The sequence below is a fragment of the Marmota flaviventris genome, chromosome 8 (assembly GCF_047511675.1).
Source record: "Marmota flaviventris isolate mMarFla1 chromosome 8, mMarFla1.hap1, whole genome shotgun sequence".
Lineage (NCBI taxonomy): Eukaryota > Metazoa > Chordata > Mammalia > Rodentia > Sciuridae > Marmota > Marmota flaviventris.
Genome location: NC_092505.1, coordinates 130,830,992 through 130,849,369, shown reverse-complemented (window position 1 = coordinate 130,849,369; position 18,378 = coordinate 130,830,992). Strand labels below are relative to the sequence as shown.

General features: G+C 36.9%; 1 protein-coding gene across 1 annotated transcript in view; it reads left to right on the top strand.

Annotated features, from left to right (window-relative positions):
• Positions 1 to 2,139: 2,139 nt before the first annotated feature.
• Positions 2,140 to 18,378, top strand: part of Atp2c1 (ATPase secretory pathway Ca2+ transporting 1) — a 133,718-nt gene continuing 117,479 nt past the window's right edge. Inside the window, exon 1 of the mRNA XM_027933925.3 lies at positions 2,140 to 2,262. Within this exon, the coding sequence (XP_027789726.1) occupies positions 2,155 to 2,262 (108 nt within the window). The 5' untranslated portion in view covers positions 2,140 to 2,154. The remainder of the gene's footprint in view (positions 2,263 to 18,378) is intronic.

Sequence of the window (18,378 nt, the reverse complement as noted above, 5' to 3'; positions counted from 1 at the left end):
CAGGCCTTCTTGGTTAGAAGTCTTGGTTAGAAATCTTTCTTCTCTGCATTTGTTGTTGTGTGATATTAGAAAATTGTTTACCTTCTCTGAGTCTTGGTTTCCCCAAAAGATGCTGTAATATTATATGATATAATGTACATTTAGCACAGTGGCCTGGCTAAAAGACCCAATAAATATTATATATGGTTTATACTTGTTATCAGTTGATAATTGGTAATGTCACAATATTAAAGATGTGATCAATTGGTTTCCCCCCCCCCTCCTTTCTCATCTCTCTTCATCATTGGCCTCAGCTCAGGAAAAGGTGATCACGAAACAATCTTCCAAAATGAAACTTTGGTTATCAGCCATGCTATGGGTGTTTGACAGTCTTCTGGCTTCTGCCCATAATAAAGAGGCATCCTTGAAGCTTTCCATATTCTAAAAAGAGAAGTGAAAGGGCAGCTTGTGGGTCTCAGGGGTGAGTAAGAAGGGCACTTTCACCTACCCCCACTGTCCCTGGGACCACCTCTCTTTCCAAGATGGCCCAGGGTATTTGAGTTTTTAAGCATCTTATTTTTCTGGAACAAGAACTGGCAGGAAGTGGTCCAACAGCATTTAGGTGGTTCACAGGCACACTGCTTTTCACCTGTCCTCACTAGAGTCAAAGGGGACAGGTAGAACCTCAGTAAGCATGGGGCAGTGGACCTAGAGAGGTGATGGGAGGGCAGGGCCTCCTCCTGGGAGCCAGCCCCAGCAACATATGAATGCCTTCTTGGAATTGCCAAGCTGGCCCTGGTGAGTCTGGAAGACCATCTTGCCAGTAGGCCTGAGACCAGCCTAACAGATGGCCTGGGTTGCTTGTGGCACAGCCCATTTCAGGCCATCAGGTGTGTTCCCTAAAGGCAAGTGGCTCATCCAGCCCATCGTGGGGGACAGCTCAGGCTGCATCATGGGTTTCCCAGCTCTGCCTGTCCCCTGCTGTACCCCAACACTGCTCTCTCTGAGGAGGGAAAGACCAATGTACTCTTTTCACCCCCAAAGCAAATCTCCAGGCTGCATGATTTTTGGGTCAATGTCCAAGCTGGTCTTTATATGATAGCCCTTCTCAGAAGTGGCCAAATGTTACCATCAAATGAAACAGCTACTGCAAAGTTTAAAAGGATGATAAAAGAGTGAAGTCTATTTGAGGACTTGGCTTAGAAACCCTGTGACCTCCATAGAGTACTGAGAAAATGAACTTTCAAATTTCATGTTTCCTAAGACCACAGACCTCTTGTCGTGTTCTTTATCTTTCTTTCTTCCTCTTTAAAGCATGTATCCTCTTTGCAATCTAAGAAAGAAAATGCATAACACCTTCTCTCCCTTACATGCAGAATAAAGCCTGAGGAAAGTTAATGTTTTTAAACTCAGCCTGTGGATTTGAGATAAGGATTCAAGGAGAGAAGCCTTTAAACTCAGAACAGAATCTGTTTGCAGCTATTGTTCAATTAACGTAAAGTATCTGGTTACTGGGTATGTTGCATAATGTACCACAGTGCAAACCAAACATTCTCAGGACTGGTGCTGAGCTCCTTTAGTGAGCTAATTTGTTCATTTTTTTTTTTTTTCAGAAGTCCCTCAAAACAAAAGACTGAAATGAATCAACACTTTATAGTTGAGATACAGCTGAGGGTTGTCAGTGTGTGCTCATGATGATAAGAAATCTAGAAGGAAACTGGAAAAACCACACATCCTGCCCTCAAAAAAAAAACTAGAAATACTATCAGAAGAATTACAATCAAACCCCATGAGAGTCCTTGGGCATGGAAAGTCACCAGCTAGCTAATATTAACATAGCTTGCAACAGAACACTGGTTCTAGAAATAGGACAGTCATATCACTACAGCCAGGCAATTTGCATTCTGTGGACCAGCCCCTAAATTCCTCCTGGCTCCTGTTGCCCTTGGGCATCACATTTCTGGGTGCTTCTAGATGGTGTTCATGTTAAGCTGTCTAGATTCTCCAGGAACTCTACCCAAAAGAGAAAGAAACAAGGAGAACAGCTGCTTTCTTTTCAGGGAAGTGGCTGAACTACAAACAAATCTTCAGGCATCTGAGGAATTGTAAAGTTTCTAGATTTCATATGGTTGCTGACAGAGAGGAGTTGACAAGGACCCTCTGGATTTTCTCACTATGGATAATCTGTTGCCTCCATCAAGATTCTCCTATTTCAAAAAATACCCCCTCCACGCAATTAGGAAATACTTATCAATGCTGAGGAGCCAGAGAGCCGAAGATCAGGTATCATTTTGTTTATATTAACTTTAAAATTAATGGGTGCTTATTTTGGGGTGTGGCTTTGACATAGCTTAGTGATCTAGTTTCTCCTCTTTGTAGGTTTATAGGCACAGGTCATATCCTGCTTATGGCTGTTCAGACTTGGCAATCAGAAGAGCAGGCAGGCTTGTGAGGATTTATTTGATCTTGGAACATTTGGATACCGAGATTAAGCTGAAATTCTGTAATGAAACCATATGCTTTGCTTCCTCTGGAATACCTAGGCTAAACTACCGTATCAGAGTTAAAATTTTGATTCCTTGATCGTTTTCCAGTGCCTCAAATATAAATTCTTAAACTATTAATATCCCATAAAAGTAATTAACAGGACCTAGGAGTACACTTGTCTTCCTATATGTATTTGTGCTAATCAAAAGCTATAATTTCTTATATGTAGGAATATAAGCACTTAAAATTGTTTAAAATGTCTGATCACTTCTTGTTTGGAATCATTTATTCATTATGCTTCCCAAAATTTATGTGATTCCATCCCTTACAATTTAGGATAAGGGCATTTCTAAAAAACTGTTTTTATACTTGTACAGAATTGTTAGAAGAAATAACAATAACTGACCCATTTAAATCTGGTCGTTCCTTTAGGAAGAAGTGTGGCAGGGGGATACAAAGGTACAGGACAAATTATTGCCACACTGAAGACTAAAAGAGTCATAAACTGCTTATCCATTGTGCTTATAACTAGAACTGCAAAACTGTGCAAGGGATATTACCAGTGGCCTGTATTTGTCCTCCTTTGTGATATGAGATGACCCACTTAATAAAACACTTCCAGGAAATGAAAGCAAAGGCAGCAGGCAGAAAATCCTTTAATGACAGGTTTCCCAAAATGTCAATGCCTAATTTGGAAAATGAAAATCATTACTACTGTGTGAGAGGAAACTGCTTTTATGCCCCTACTTTAATGATTTTGCAAGGGCTGAAAAGTTAGACTCTTTTTATTAAGGGAGCTAGGCTAGGCCACTTTACCTCTTAGTCTTCCTCACACTTAATGAGAAAAATCTTTTGATTCCCAGGTCTCAGCATGCACTTGGTTTTGAAGTGAAAATTCAGAGAACCATGTGGTGGTACCCTGAGTTTTTATTTGCCACACTAGCAATGTGCACAGGTTTCTTCAAGGAGGAAGGGTGGCTGGATGGGGGCTGAAGCTGTGGAGTGTAGATTAAGTGATTCCCTTCTTTTCTCAATATTATATGTTTTTAGAGATGCATCTATGTTGCTTTTATAGTTCTGTGGATTTTAAAAAAAGTTTATTTTAAAAGTGCTACAAAATGCACTCTAAAGAACATTAGGACTTAACATGGAAACCTCTGATTTGAAGTGAGTATGTGGTCCCCCTCCCATTTGGAATGACCTGGGAACAAGTATCAGGCTGTTCTTTTTTTTCCCATTTGTTTTGTTTTTCTATATTTTTAAATTGGTCCATTATAGTTGTACACAATGGTGGGATTTCTTATGTATTCATACACATACACAAGAAAAATGATTTGATCAATATTAGGATGAATTCTTGCTATATAAGTTAATAGAGAAATAAAGAAAAATAACATATTTGATTCCTTTCTAAAGTCAATTATATCTCTGCAAATCTAATGTCTTGCAGAATTAAGAGAAATTAGGTCAGAGTCAATTTGGGCTAAACTTGGAAACCTTGTTGGAAAGTTATAAAGGCTAATAGTGTCTTCAATTTTATGACCTGCATATTCATTGCCTCTGATCCTTACATTCCTGTAAAACAGTTTCTCATGAGAAAGGTAAGGGGATTGAGACTTGAAGGACTTAAGCATTTTGCCCAAGGTCACCCAGTGACAAAGTATCAAAGGAAGATAGGAGATTTTACCTGCAACTTTCAAGTTTATATATTTTACTATGCTCAATCCCTTAATAATCTAGTGATATTAACATATTAAGCCACTGCCCTTTCTCTTAGAAAGTTATTTCTAAGACTTTAGGTATTCACATACACCTGTCATAATCATGACCATGTTTACTATCTGTATGATTAACTCCTTAATATTTTTCTATATTTAAACTTAAATTACTCATAATTAAACCTATTTGTTTAGAAAAAAAAATTATTACTATAAGTATAATGTCATTTGTCATAAATATAAGAATAAATGTAATAAAAACAAAATAATATAAAATTCTAGCTAGATACTATTACCTATAAAATCTCTGAGCAAAAAATCTGATCATTTGTTAAAAAGGAAGATTAGATTTTAAGAGTGGTATATAGGGCTGGGGTGTAGCTCAGTGCTAGTGCATGCTTAGTATATGTGAGGCCCTGTGTTTGGTCCCCAGCACCTCCCTCCCCCCACCCTGAGAAAGAGAAGCCTTTAGAGCTTTCTTGGTAGCCAGCTAAGAAGCTCTCCTGAATGAGGACAGAAGGGAATTCAAAGGCAGACAATTTTCACAACCCCATTGAGTGCTTGTTACTGATTGTAGGTTTCTGTAAGCTACCTAAAATCTTCTCCTACACCCCACTTAGCACTATTAGGTACCAAAAGTGCTGTGTTCCACATACTTGGAGAATATTATCCCAGACACACCATCTGCTACTTCACCTGTGTGCATTCAAATGCACTCCTCCTCCTAGTCTAGAATTCTCTTCTCTATTTATGATTTGCCCACCTGGAGATGTCCTCTAAATCCTTCAAGATATAGATTACATGGGTTTAATGAAAAAGCTTTCTCTGGTTCTGCTGGAAAGAGTGAAGTACAGCCCTTCCTTTTTCAGGTCATTTTGTTTGCTTCAAATAAGCCCCCTTATTATAATCTGGTGTATCATCTGGTTACATGTGAACATATATGCATCCATGCATGCATGAATGACACTGACTGGTATCTTGTTTTTATTCCCTCAGTGTCACCTAGGAGCCTTGAAAAGGCTGGTAAAGAGGGATCTGTACACCAAGCGCAGAGGGTGCATAGTGGATTGTCTTTGACACACCTTTCTTGCCTTTGCCTACTTCTTGACTAGGCCAGGAGAGTCCACAAGTCATGGTCATTGTTATACTCACTTGCTCCTCATCCACAAACCTGTTCCTCCTTAGGTTTCTCTTATCAATCAACACAAAATCTTAAACCAGAAAACTAGGAGTCACCTTGATACTTCCCTTTCTCTCTCACCCCTCCCTCTCCCAATACTTTCATAAAACTTGTCAATTTTACTTCTAAAATAATTATTGACTTCTCCATCTTCACCTTACAGACCCTGTGATATCATGCTCTCTTGCTTGGATTACAATAGCAATCCAATTTTTTTTTTTTTTGGGGGGGAGGGGCGGTTACCAGGGATTGAACTCAGGGGCACTCAACCGACTGAGCCACAACCCAGCCCTATTTTGTATTTTATTTAGAGTCAGGGTCTCATTGAGTTGCTTGGTGCCTCACTTTTTCTGAGGCTGGCTTTAAACTTCCTATTCTCCTGCCTTAGCTTCTCAAGCTGCTGGGATTATAGGCATTTGCCACCAAGCCTGGCCCTCATTCAGTCTTGTTACCCTTCAATTCATGTTCCTTGTAGCAGTCAGAATTCTCTCAAATGAAAATCTTATTTTATTCCAATGCAGGGAACATGATTCTTTTCATTTGCTATTTTATCCTCCATCCCAAATATAAATCTGGCACATGGGAAATACATTTATGTAACTGTATGAATGAAGAGGACTTCATAATTATTAGAGAAAGTGTGGGGTTAGGGATTTTCAAGGAGCTAAGATGCTCTCAGGTAGAGAAAGTTTGTTAAACTTAGTAAGCAGAAGTGTGTGAGATCTAGAGAAATTTATTTTTTAAATTAATTAATTTATAGTGTGAATTGAACCCAGGGGTGCTCTATCACTGAGCTATATTTCCCAATCCTTTTTAGTTTTTATTTTTGAGACTGGGTCTCACTAAGTTTCTGAGGTTGGCCTGGAACTTGGTATCCTCCTGCCTCAATCTCCTAAGTCATTGGGATTCTAGGCAAACACCACCATGCGTAGCTAGAGAAATTTATTTTTGAGATGTGGAACTTGGTTCAGAGGTTCAGAGATGTGCTTAAGTTTGCACAGTTCATTTGTTTCGGTGCTGGGATTAGAATTTGCCTCCCTTGACTCCTAGTTTAGTGCTCCTCCTAATATGTATTGGAGTCTCTGAGCAGAGCTATAGAAAAGGGTCACATGCTAGCAAGCAAAGAGAAAATGACTCTACTAGCTGGGTCCAGAGAGTAGGTGATGCTTCAGGTCAACTTATCAACATAATTAATCTCTTCTGATGAAAGGCTGAAACACAGAGGAACCTGCTTTTGAGCCTTATCTTTCAACTTGTACTGTACTTCAGCAGCCTCACCAATCCAAATCTCTCCCTCTACATGTCCCTATAAGAGGAAAGCAGAGGAGGGATCAGAAACACAGGCCACCAAATTTAACAAAGAATTCAAGATGATCAGTGCTAATAGTGCCTTGCTCTCTTAAATAGAAAACTTTTTTCTGAGTAAGAAATGCCTTTTAAGAGTTGACTTGACAAGTCTTGCCTATTTAACAGTGAATCTGCTTAAAATGAGGAGAGTGAGCTCCTCATTTTAAGGGGACATACACTATAGCTACATTTTAATTATGGAGCAGAATCAAATTTTGTTTTGAAGATTGTTCTGAAGTTTCTCTTCAATGAAGCTTGAGAAAATGTTTCTAATTTAAACAGGATCACTGGATTTTTATTTCCTGCTTTGTTTCTTAGAGAACACTAACCCAAAGTTTGGATGTTAAATAAATATTTGAATTTAATTTGAACTTTAGAAACGTAGTTCTTCATTCTTGTTATTATCTTATCCCTGATCTGAACAGCGCTATAAAACCAAGGATACTATAAACCACACCCCTCCCTCAAAAAAACCTATGTTGAGACTTGGAATGCTATTAAATGGTTAGAGGTTACTAATGGAGGCTCTGCCTGACTAGATAAAATTATATACATTCTACTAGAGGTTGGCCTAAAAAGTATTAAGAGTTTTTAGCTCCTTAAGGTAAATTAGTTGGTTATAGATTGAGAGTATATTGAAGTTATTTAATTTTAAGTCTTTAAAAAAAAAGTTAAGAGATCTGGGGATCTAGCTCAGTGGTAGAGTCCTTGCCTAGCATACATGAGGCCCAACATTACCAGTATTGTAGAAAGAAATAATAATCATAATTAGTCAGTTTGAATGACATCTGAGGGGAAACCAAAAGTGTTTTTCCTGTGTCCTTGTGCCTGGGTAGAGAAAAAGCTTTAATTTTTCAGGAGTGGGAGTAAAAGATTATCTTTGTAGAATTTAAGATAGAGATTTTACACCACCTTTGTAGACGAATTGTAATTATATATAGGTAACATTGACAGTTAAATTGCTGTGATAATATGAAGCTGAACCTTAATATTTCTGACTATTAAATATGACATTAAAAGTTGAACTATTTTATCATGGTAATTATAAGACTCCTCTACCTGAAAGGTGGGTGGAAAGCTATATATTTACTAAAAAAAACTTACCAATGGCTTTCCCCATAACCTAGAAAGTGCCTAAGAGTTATAATTGAGAACTTGCATGAAGATTAATGGCCTTTGGTCACCATCACTCAACCTCATGACTTTCCCTATCCTTTCTAAGAAATTGGCACTGCCACCATCCATTCTGTTATTCAGACAGCAAATTCTCCTGTTTTATTTATCCTGGTAGCAGTTCTGCCCCATTTGTGGGGCTATTTGATTCCCAATAGGTTCCACGTGACTAGTAAAGTGTCTGTCAGATAGGAGGCACTGAATGCAGGTTTGTAGAATGAGTGAATGGGGGGTGGGTGAATTCTATCCTGAAATAGGGAGAGAAGTGTTTGAAAGAATCCTGGATGTTAGAATCTATGAGGAGGAGACTCAAGACGTGTATGTGTGTGTTTGTTTTTTTTTTCCTTCTTTCTTTTTTTTTTTTTTTTTTGTGGCACTGGGGATTAAATACAGGGGTGTTCTACCACTGAATTGCTTCTCCAGCATTTTTTTATTTTGGTATAAGGTCTTGCTAGGTTGCCAAGGTTGGCCTTGAACTTGCAAACCTCCTAACTCAGGCTATGAGTATGTTTCATAAGAATTGTAGGGCTAACTTGTGAATAAAGATAAGAATACAGTTGGAAGGTTCCAGAGGAGACAATTATGACTGATGGAGAGAATTTCATTGTGGGATCGTGATATAATAATGAAAATGTATTTTCTATAAATGAGAGGTAAAGAAAGGGAAAAGGGATGAGCTTTTACAGAGTGCAGGGGTATGTGACCCCCTTCTTGGAAAATGTTGTATCAAATGGTTTCTGCATCATCAAACAGAAGATTGAATACTTACTAGCCTGAAGATTCTAATCCAGTAGGCAGATGCACAGTTCAGATATCTTTGGAAAAAAGAAGGGGCACTGATGGGTCAGTTAGAATTCCTCTGTTTTATTTGGTTAGTGGTAAATACTCCATGGTATGAGCATGTTGCTCTGGAGTCTAATACCAAAGAATTCAGAATCAAATGTCTTAGGAAATTCAGATGGCATTTAATCCACCAGCAAGGAAAGGAAACATAGCTACATCCAGCAAAGACCTCAGGTGAATGGCTCAGGTACCAGTGATTAGATTTTCTGAGCCTAATTGACCATTGAACTATTTCTATCCATAGCTTTATAGGTTTTATAGCCCCTTCCAGTATAAGGATAAATAACTAAGCATACTTACACGGTCACTAATGGATAAGACACTAGAAAATCATAGGTGATTTTGTGCCATTTTAACCACTGTGGGGTTTTTCCTTAATATAGAGCCTCTTGTACCTTCAAATCTTTTTCCTGCAGTTTATGCTTCCAATTTGCTGTTTATTATGGAAACTTCTGATTGTGCTCCATCCTTCTTGTCCATACATCAATGATGTGAAGTGTCACACATGCCTGAGAGACACCTGGACCTTTTGTTGACTTGCGAGATATTTCTAATCCTGTCATCTGTTTTTACATTTTCCTAATCTACTATGCTCAGATACCTTTGAAGCATAGGAGTCAGTAAATGGATGAACACCAGAACTGCTATTCTGACTTTGAAATAGCACATAAACTCAAGTGCAACCCCATATTTTGTGTGTGAACAGCCTGTAGCTTTTAATGAAAATCCCTAAATTTGTGTGTTAGTTAACTTTGCATTATGGGGACAAAACACCTGAGATAAACAACTTTAAAAAAGGAAAAGCTTGTATGGCTTACAGTTTTGGAGTTTTCAATCCATAGTTGGTTGGCCCATTGTCTTTGGGGCTATGAAAAGGCTGTACAGCATGGCAGAGGCAGGAGGCAGAGGAAGCTGCTCACCTTGTGGCAGCTGGGAAGCAAATAGGAAGAGGAGGGGCCGGGTCCCAATGTACCTCTCCAGGATACCCCCCCCCCCCCAATGACCCTAGGACCCCTTTTCTAAAAGTTCTACTGCTCTCTGATAACATCAGGGGATGAGGACCAAGCCTTGAACAGAGCAGCCTTTGGGGGACATTCAGGATCCAAAGTATATCAATTTTATTATCCCATTCCACTTCTTAGTTTGTCTACAACACTTTGTTAATTTTTATTCAAAATGAAAGATGACATATTTTCACACCTTGTACAGATAGTTCCATGTCTTGACAGAAAAAGAAATGAACTTCCTACATATGTTGTACTGCTTAAAATTTTCTGTGAAGAGAGTAGGAAAAATGTTAGAATTAGTAGCATATTAGAAGGCTATTTCAGGAAACAGAAATGGATTGTACATGCTAGAATAAGGAATTTTAAATTTTTATTAAAATGCCTTATGTGCCAGGTACTTGAACAGGTACTTTAGATATGTTGTCATTTAATTCTCATGCTAACACAACAAAATGGGTAGTATTATTCTTATTTTATGGATTAGAGAACTGAGGTTTGTATGAGAGAAATGATTCAAATGAGCTAATTATGTCCTAAACCACCCTCACAGATTCACCCAGAAATAATGATTTACTAGATATTTGGCCTTCCCTTAGTCCAGTGAAATTGGCACAAAATATTAAACACAGAATTATAAATATTAAATTTTATACAAAGAATATTTATTTAGAATAAGAATCACAAAATTACAAATTTGAATAACAAATACCACAGCCTTACAAAATTTAGAAAATAAAAGAGTTTTTAATCAATTAACTGATATACCCTAAAATGTTTTGTTCCTACATTTTTAGTTTATAGGGTTTTTAATTACCTCCTCAAATGAAAATGATTTTCTAGTCTTCTCCAAAGAGATTACAGAAATGCACATAATCCTCTAACATATTTCATGTATATTTGTATTTTATTAGAATCTAGAAAAGATATAAACTGCTTCTCCTTTACTACCTACATATGTGGTACTGTTATTGCTGGGCAACATGGGGACACATTTATGCCAAGATTTCAGCACCAGTGATTTATTGTACATAATAGTCATTGGATGTCATTGCTTCACCATGGCAGTTAGCAATGCTTAACCATAGACAGACACTACTGCAAACCACACTTATGTACTCCACTAAATCCACAGGAAATCTAAACACATCCCCATCTCAAGTTCCTTTGAGCCACATCTGGAATACAGTCATGGCCACTTCCATGCTACCTGAGAGGAGAATTGTGATAGAGGGAAAGTTGGCAAAAAGAATACTCTAAAATCAATTGCAGTTTAGATGTTTTCAGCAAATTTTACCAAAACATAAGACCATCAGAACATGGTTACAGTCTCTCAGTATTTGCCTTATGACAAATACTGCAAACATTGTGAAATCTAGAAAATAAGTGTTTTTTTTTTTAAATCAGTTACCTGATGAATTCTAAAATGTTTCATTACTACATTTTAGAAAAGACTATAGAGGCCTCTGCAAGTGAGGAGACCTGAAATTTAACCTTTGTTGACTTCTAAGAAAACCTAGCTCTAGAGGAAGGGTATAACAGAAAAATGGTGTCACACTACAATATATAAGAGTGGTTCAAAAAGATGTTATATGAGGTCCTATTTGAGGAGCTTCAGCTCCCAACCTAACTGAATGAAACAGAGAATGTTCTTTCAGTGTGTTTTGTAAACAGAATGATGGAGATAGAGCTGTTTTGAAACCCCTACACCTCAAGGGATCCTGACTCCTCTGCCCACATTTATCTTCAAAAAAGAATTAATGTTTGCAAAGGGATTATTTGCAAACACAAATAGACCTCAATTCTCCTGTATTACTCTAATTAATATTAAATGCACCATTTACTATCCTTACAAGCGGGCCAGTTAACACAGAGAGAGAAAAAGAGAGTTATTGCTGTCAAAGACCACGAGTGAAAAATTATAATAGCATTAAAGAAAGTATTTAAAAATTCATTAAGATGTAATCAAGCTTTTGCAAACGCATCTGTTATTTGCAATTATAACAGTTACTATAACTTGTTTGATACTCTGAAAAAAGTCACCTTTGCATTTGCTTTTCCATATATATATATATATATATATATATATATATATATATATATACACACACACATTTGCTTTTCCACATGTATATATATGCATTTGCTTTTCCATGTATATATATATATATATATATATATATATATATATACACATTTGCTTTTCCACATGTATATATATGCATTTGCTTTTCCATATATATTATACACACACACACACACACACACACACACACACGTAATTTATTTATTTATTTAGTTGTCCATGAACTTTATTTATTTATATGTGGTACTGAGAATCAAACCCAGTGTCTCATACATGCTAGGCAAGCACTCTACTACTGAGTACTTTCTTGCTGAGTTTTGGTCTTGGTAGTGTATTCAAATGCCCAGCTGTTTCACATATTTTCCTCTTAGCAGAAATTCTTCCAACCTCTTCCTTATAACTGTAGCCCATACTACAATATTAAAACCATTGAACTAGGCCATGGCTTATAAATACATTTCTAAATAAAGCAAATTGTAGAAATGTTGCAGTCTTTGAATGTTTCAATAATGAATACATAAGTTTACAAATTGTTTCTGATTGAAAAGTATGAATAATGTGAAGCCCTTTCATTAGGGTCAAAGACTTTCCATTTGCCCTGTCCCCAACATAACATTTGTAAATAATGTACTTTAGAAAATGTTTATAGCCTCCCAAATGTTACACAGCTTTAAAAATTTTTCTTTTTTAAAATGAAACTATTTATCTGAAGAAGACCTTGTTTCAAGAGAATGACATTTTCTATTTACTTTGTATAAGTCCCCCCCTTTGCCCTTCTTTCATCTTACTGGCGCTACTGAAGCCTGATAACTTTGATCAAAGAAGCATTGTTGCAAAAGTCCTGACCTGGAATAAGAAAACAAAGACTGACTTCATAGCTGGGTTTACAACTATAGCTCCATTACCACTGAATTGCTATCTAACTTGTGTGTGCATACTCGCCATACTATGGCTATGCTAATGTAATATCTAAGGGGGGAGAAATGTGGTCTTTTGTGATTTCAATACTTTTTTTTCCTAACATTTGAAATTACTGATTTTAGTCCAATATGTATCTACTCAAAGAAAATCAAAGCCCCATGTGATTTAAGAATGCTGGAGGAGGTTTAAAATACTGATAATACACTCTTACCCTGTTCTTTAAAATTAAAGGCTATGGGCTGGGGATGTGGCTCAAGCGGTAGCACGCTCGCCTGGTATGAGTGGGGCGCCTGGGTTCGATCCTCAGCACCACATAAAAATAAAATAAAGATGTTGTGTCCACCAAAAAGTAAAAAATAAATATTAAAAAATTCTCTCTCTCTCTTAAAAAAATTAAAGGCTATCTGCACTATCTATATGTATCTGTATCTATTTATATAGATATACATATACATAGATAGACACTTTTTTTTTTGAGACAGGGCCTCACTAAATTGCTTAGGGCCTGCTGAGGCTGACCTCAAACTTGTGATCTTCTTGCCTCAGCCTCCCAAGTCACTGGGATTACAGGTGTGTGCCACCACACCTGGATCAAAATACTTCTTGATTAAAGTTTTATGCTTCTTGTTAATCAGCTTGAGCATGCATTGGAATCACCTGAGGGACTAGTTAAAACAGAATTACTGGATCCCAACTCCAGAGTTGCCAATTTAGTAGGGTTAGTGTGGGGCCCAAGAATTTGCATTTCTAATAGTTCCCAGGTGGCAGGGACCCTACACTACAGATGCTGATCACTTGATGATACACATTTTCAAAATCAAATTTGATAGGAGTTGCCATCCCTTCCCAGTAATACCATGTATACCTTTAGAAGATCGAAAATCATGGTTAAGCCACAGGAATAGTAATGATTTACAGCTTCACAAGTTCTTAATGACTATTTTCAACCACAGTGGTCCCATGCCTAATGTTACATAATGGTTACTAATGCAAGAAATGATCAAGTGATGCGTTTATTGTAAAAATATGACCTAAAATATATTATCTATTTACTTACTTCATTTATAGCTGTTTACTGATTAAATTGATGCAGCAACTGAGAATTTTAGTTGTTGATTTAAATTATGGAACATAAAAATTATATAATAGCTGTTATGTTCTCTACTGTAATGTCCTCTATGTGATCTAAAGTCATTATGAGGTCTTAATATTTTAAAAAATCCCCTTGTCTTTACTCTAGTTAACATGTAAATATGATTATTAAGACTCACAACAACAACAATTTAACTGGAAAGATGAAATCAGTATTTCTACTGCTGCTTGGTGGCTTTTAGATCTAGGACATATGTTTAAAATGTATTCTGTTAATTTTTCAATAGTGCATGTTAATGAACATGTCTCAATTACCTATTGAATAATCTTTATAAAGTGCTTGTCTGTGATTATTTATTCATAAGATTGCACTTCCATTTTAGCAGCACTTTTTGACTTTGAGAAGATAAACCCAAGGGATTCTTGAATAGCTTCTGCTTGAAGCATGAATTCCTCAGTAATGGTGTTTAAAGGTTAAATAAGAGCATGTGAATACATGTAGGCAATGACCAAAAATGACTTTATTAATATAGTCTTATATGTCATCAAATGAGCTATGGGGCAGATATCCTAGACTCAGGAATTAGTCTCTATTAAGGTTGTATGGGGCCACATTGAATTGAAAAAGGTAACAAATTAATGAAATATGATGAACTACAAAAGGTTAATTCAATCAACAGTGCTGACTCTTAAATATTCTGTAATATTTGCAGAATATTAAAATATATTCTGCAATTGAAGTCAAGACAGATATTTGACTCTTTAATACTGAATAGTGACAAATTCTTTTTTTAATTTTTTTAGTTGTAGATGGACACAATACCTTTATTTTATTAATTTATTTTTATGTGGTACTGAGGATCGAACCCACTGCCTCACACATGCCAGACTGGTGCTCTACCACTGAGCCACAACCCTAGTCCCTGATTAGTGAGAAATTAACCTGTGTGAGTCTTAGTTTTTCAGTTATATGAAGCAATTAATGAGACCTAACCTGTTTACTTCATAGTGTTGTGAAGATTAAATATAATTACATCATGGAAGTGCCTTGTCAACTGAAAGCTCTAAACAAATGTGTCATTTTGGTGGTTGTTCAGTGACATTTGATTCTCATTTCCATAAAAGCAATTTAAATGTTTTAGTCAAATATGTAACATTGGCATCTTTACATTTCCAAGCACTTTTTCACTTTCCAGGGTTAAAGTGAGTAATTTTGGTGGTATAGCTCAGTGGTTGACTTTGTATTTGGTATGCAAAAGACAGCAATTTATAAAATAGGAAGAATATATGTAGGGTTTTTCTTTTTTTCTTCTTCAGTACTAGGGATTGAACCCTGGGCCTCATGCATGCTATGTAAGAGCTCAACCACTGAGCTACATCCATAGCCCTGTTAAGCTTTTTAACTGCTCTTAATCAGAAACAAACATGTGCAAAGTTACAAACATTAAATATTTTTGTGAAGTTTGTTGGGAGGAAAAGATTATGTAATAGTTTAGAAGGAAATGAACTTAATTTTGTTTTCCAATTCCATAGTAGAATCTTTCACTAAATAAACAGTAGTTGAAGAATTAGAAGGGAAAAAAAAATGTCTGGGGTTGGGGCTCAGTGATAAAGAACTTGTATGGAGTGTGGGAATCCCTGGATTCAATCATAAGCACCACAAAAAAAAAAAAAAAAAAAAAAAGCAGAACATGGAGGAAAAAAATATTGGTACTAGGGCACATAACTACATAAGAAAATAAAAATTTTAAAATTGCACTAATATTCAGGAATGAAATACAGTTACATAATTTAAAAATATCCTAGCTAGGGGAAAAAAAAAAAGAAACACTTGTTACCAGGCATAATGGTGCATGCCTATAATCCCAGCAACTCAGGAGACTGAGGCAGAAGGATTACAAATTTGAAGCCAACATGGGCAACTTAATGAGATTCTGTCTTAACCAAAGGGGTTGGGGATAGGTAAAGCACCAGTGGGGCAGGGTGGTGGGGAGAAAAAAGAAGAAAAAAGACAAAAAGAAACACTTGTTAACAAAACTTCTGAAGTCAATAATTGATGTTTTACTTCATCTGCTAATGTGGTACTTAAAACACACACACACACACTCACACACTCACACTCCCTTATTCAGTTTTTTGACTTACATTTTATTCTGTAACTTCCCATTCATTAACATTGCCTAAATAATATAATATTTCATCATTTAACCATGTCATATTATATTGAACTCTTTTAACTTTTATAGAAACACATCCAAAGCATCAACCAGTTAAATTTTAACCTATTTTTCTAAACTAGTTTTCTAATTTAATATATCAATATGGATATTTCTAGTTGCAAGTAACAGAACACAATTTTTTTTCCTTCACATTAAAGGAAGTGTAGTGGCATGGCAAGCTCCAGAGTTGGTTGATTGTGAGAAACTAATGTGACTCAATTTTTGAGAAACCAGCCTCTACCCCAGAGCAAAACTGTCCAAGGAAGGGGGCATGACCCTGGTCCTTGGAAAAACCCACAGAGCACTCCTAGGCACAAAACCCACCCAGCTGAGTTGTTTGTCTACAAATAACAGGAGAGATCTGAGGCCCCAGGTGTCCCTGACTCAGTTAGGCTATGTGAAGACCCATAGCAACCCCCTAGCAACCTCCAATCAGCATGAGACAGGGAAAATACCTGGAATGCCAGATGACCCCCAAGTAGTTTATGGTGGTTGATAATATGTTGGGAAACCATGTAGTTCAGCACGTACACCCCTCGTGGCCTAAACCAATCAGTTCAAAGGAATCCCCCTCTTGTACTAACCAATCACCCCTACCCAACTTGTTCCCACCAGTAAATGTGCTAATCAATGTTAAGAGTTGTTGTTTGACTTTCCCACAGAATGGAATGATTTGCTGTGTGATGTTGTGACACGCATAGAGTATCCCCCCAAAACCTATAAAATCTCACTGAACAAAGGACCCTGGGACTGCTGCGTTGGGAACGGTTGTGAGTCCAGGCTCAAGCTTGCAATAAAGACTCTTGTGTAATTGCATCGGATTCGGCACCTGGAGGTCTATTGGGGGTCCCACGAATCTGGCATAACAATTGTTCATTTAATTATGTATTAAGGGAATTGGTTCCTTCCAATCACTGCTTTGTCTTGGTATTGGCTTTTCCCTGGGGAAAGGTGGAAGGAGTGGTCATAAGGTGGTTGCAGCACTTCCAAGCACTCAGGGTCATTGCGAACTCTTATTAAATCACAGATTGCTGATTCCAAACCCCCAAATTTTTGATTCAGTAGGTTTTAGTAGGGTCTGAGAATTTGTATTTCTGCTATGTTTCTCAGGTGCTGGTGCTGCTGGCGCTGCTGGTAGGGTCATACTTTGAAAAATACTGAAACTAATGATCTGGAAGGGAATGAATATTTGAGATTATTCATAATGTTCATTACGAAATGTACTTTATCATTCAGAATATAACACAGAGATCCTTTTACTCTCCACAAAGGGCCTGATGTCATTTCTAGTTTATAAACTTCCTATTAAATACTCTAGACAGGGGTACTGTTCATTTAGTATACCAATACTCCTAGTAGTAGCTATAGCAGTTTCTTTGAAAAGTTTTTCACTCACTTGTTTGAATTGGGAGTTGACTGGGCCAGATCAAGCCCCAAATTTGTACCTCAGCTTATTTGTCCCTAAGCCTGTAGTAGGGCCTCCCCCGCCCCCCCCCGCCACTCTTGTTTTCCCAATTCACCCTAATAAAGGAAAATTAGCAATGTTAAATAATTTTATTATCTTCTGTTATAAGCTATACAAGCATTACCTTTTATAATCAGAAAGCAAAAAATAGTTATCTGAAGGCATACTGTAAATATACTTCTAATTTTCCACTTGATCTTTATTTGTAGTGAAGAATTTCCTAAAGGTTTAATAATTTTGTGTTGCAAAAATTCTTTCCTGCCAATTTTTAATTTACCTTCTCTATCTCCCAAATTATATTGCTAAATTCTAATTTTCCCCCAAACTATATTGCCAGATTCTAATTCTCCCTTCTAAATCAAGTATATTGCAACCCGTCTCTTTGAAATGGGTTCCATATTTGATGTAGTATGCTCAGTGGGAATAATGGTCTGCATGAGTAGCCAGTGCTAAATTTCAGGATCCTTGTAAAGCCTTGGGCTATTTCTGTGCTGTTATCTCCCTAATTTATTATCATAATGGCATTTTTATGCCTTTTTTTCTCATTATTTTCACAATAGGAAGCACAGTTGAAAGAGATGATTTCTGTGGGGGGGCACGAAAAGACATGGGATACATTCAAGCAAAATGCAAGCTTTGCAAAAATTATTTGTCTTCTAGTTGGGACAGAAAACTTGAAGTGCAAAATGTGCCATTTTGAAGGTATGAGGAAATGAAACCTTACCCAAAGCTCTCTCAGATCCTAGTATGCAGTAGGATAAAGAGAGATTGAAATGTTTTTGATGTGAAATTGAGAAAGCAGTTGAATGAAAGATGAATAATAACTGTGAGGACAGCTGGGGACTTACAAACATGATATGGAAT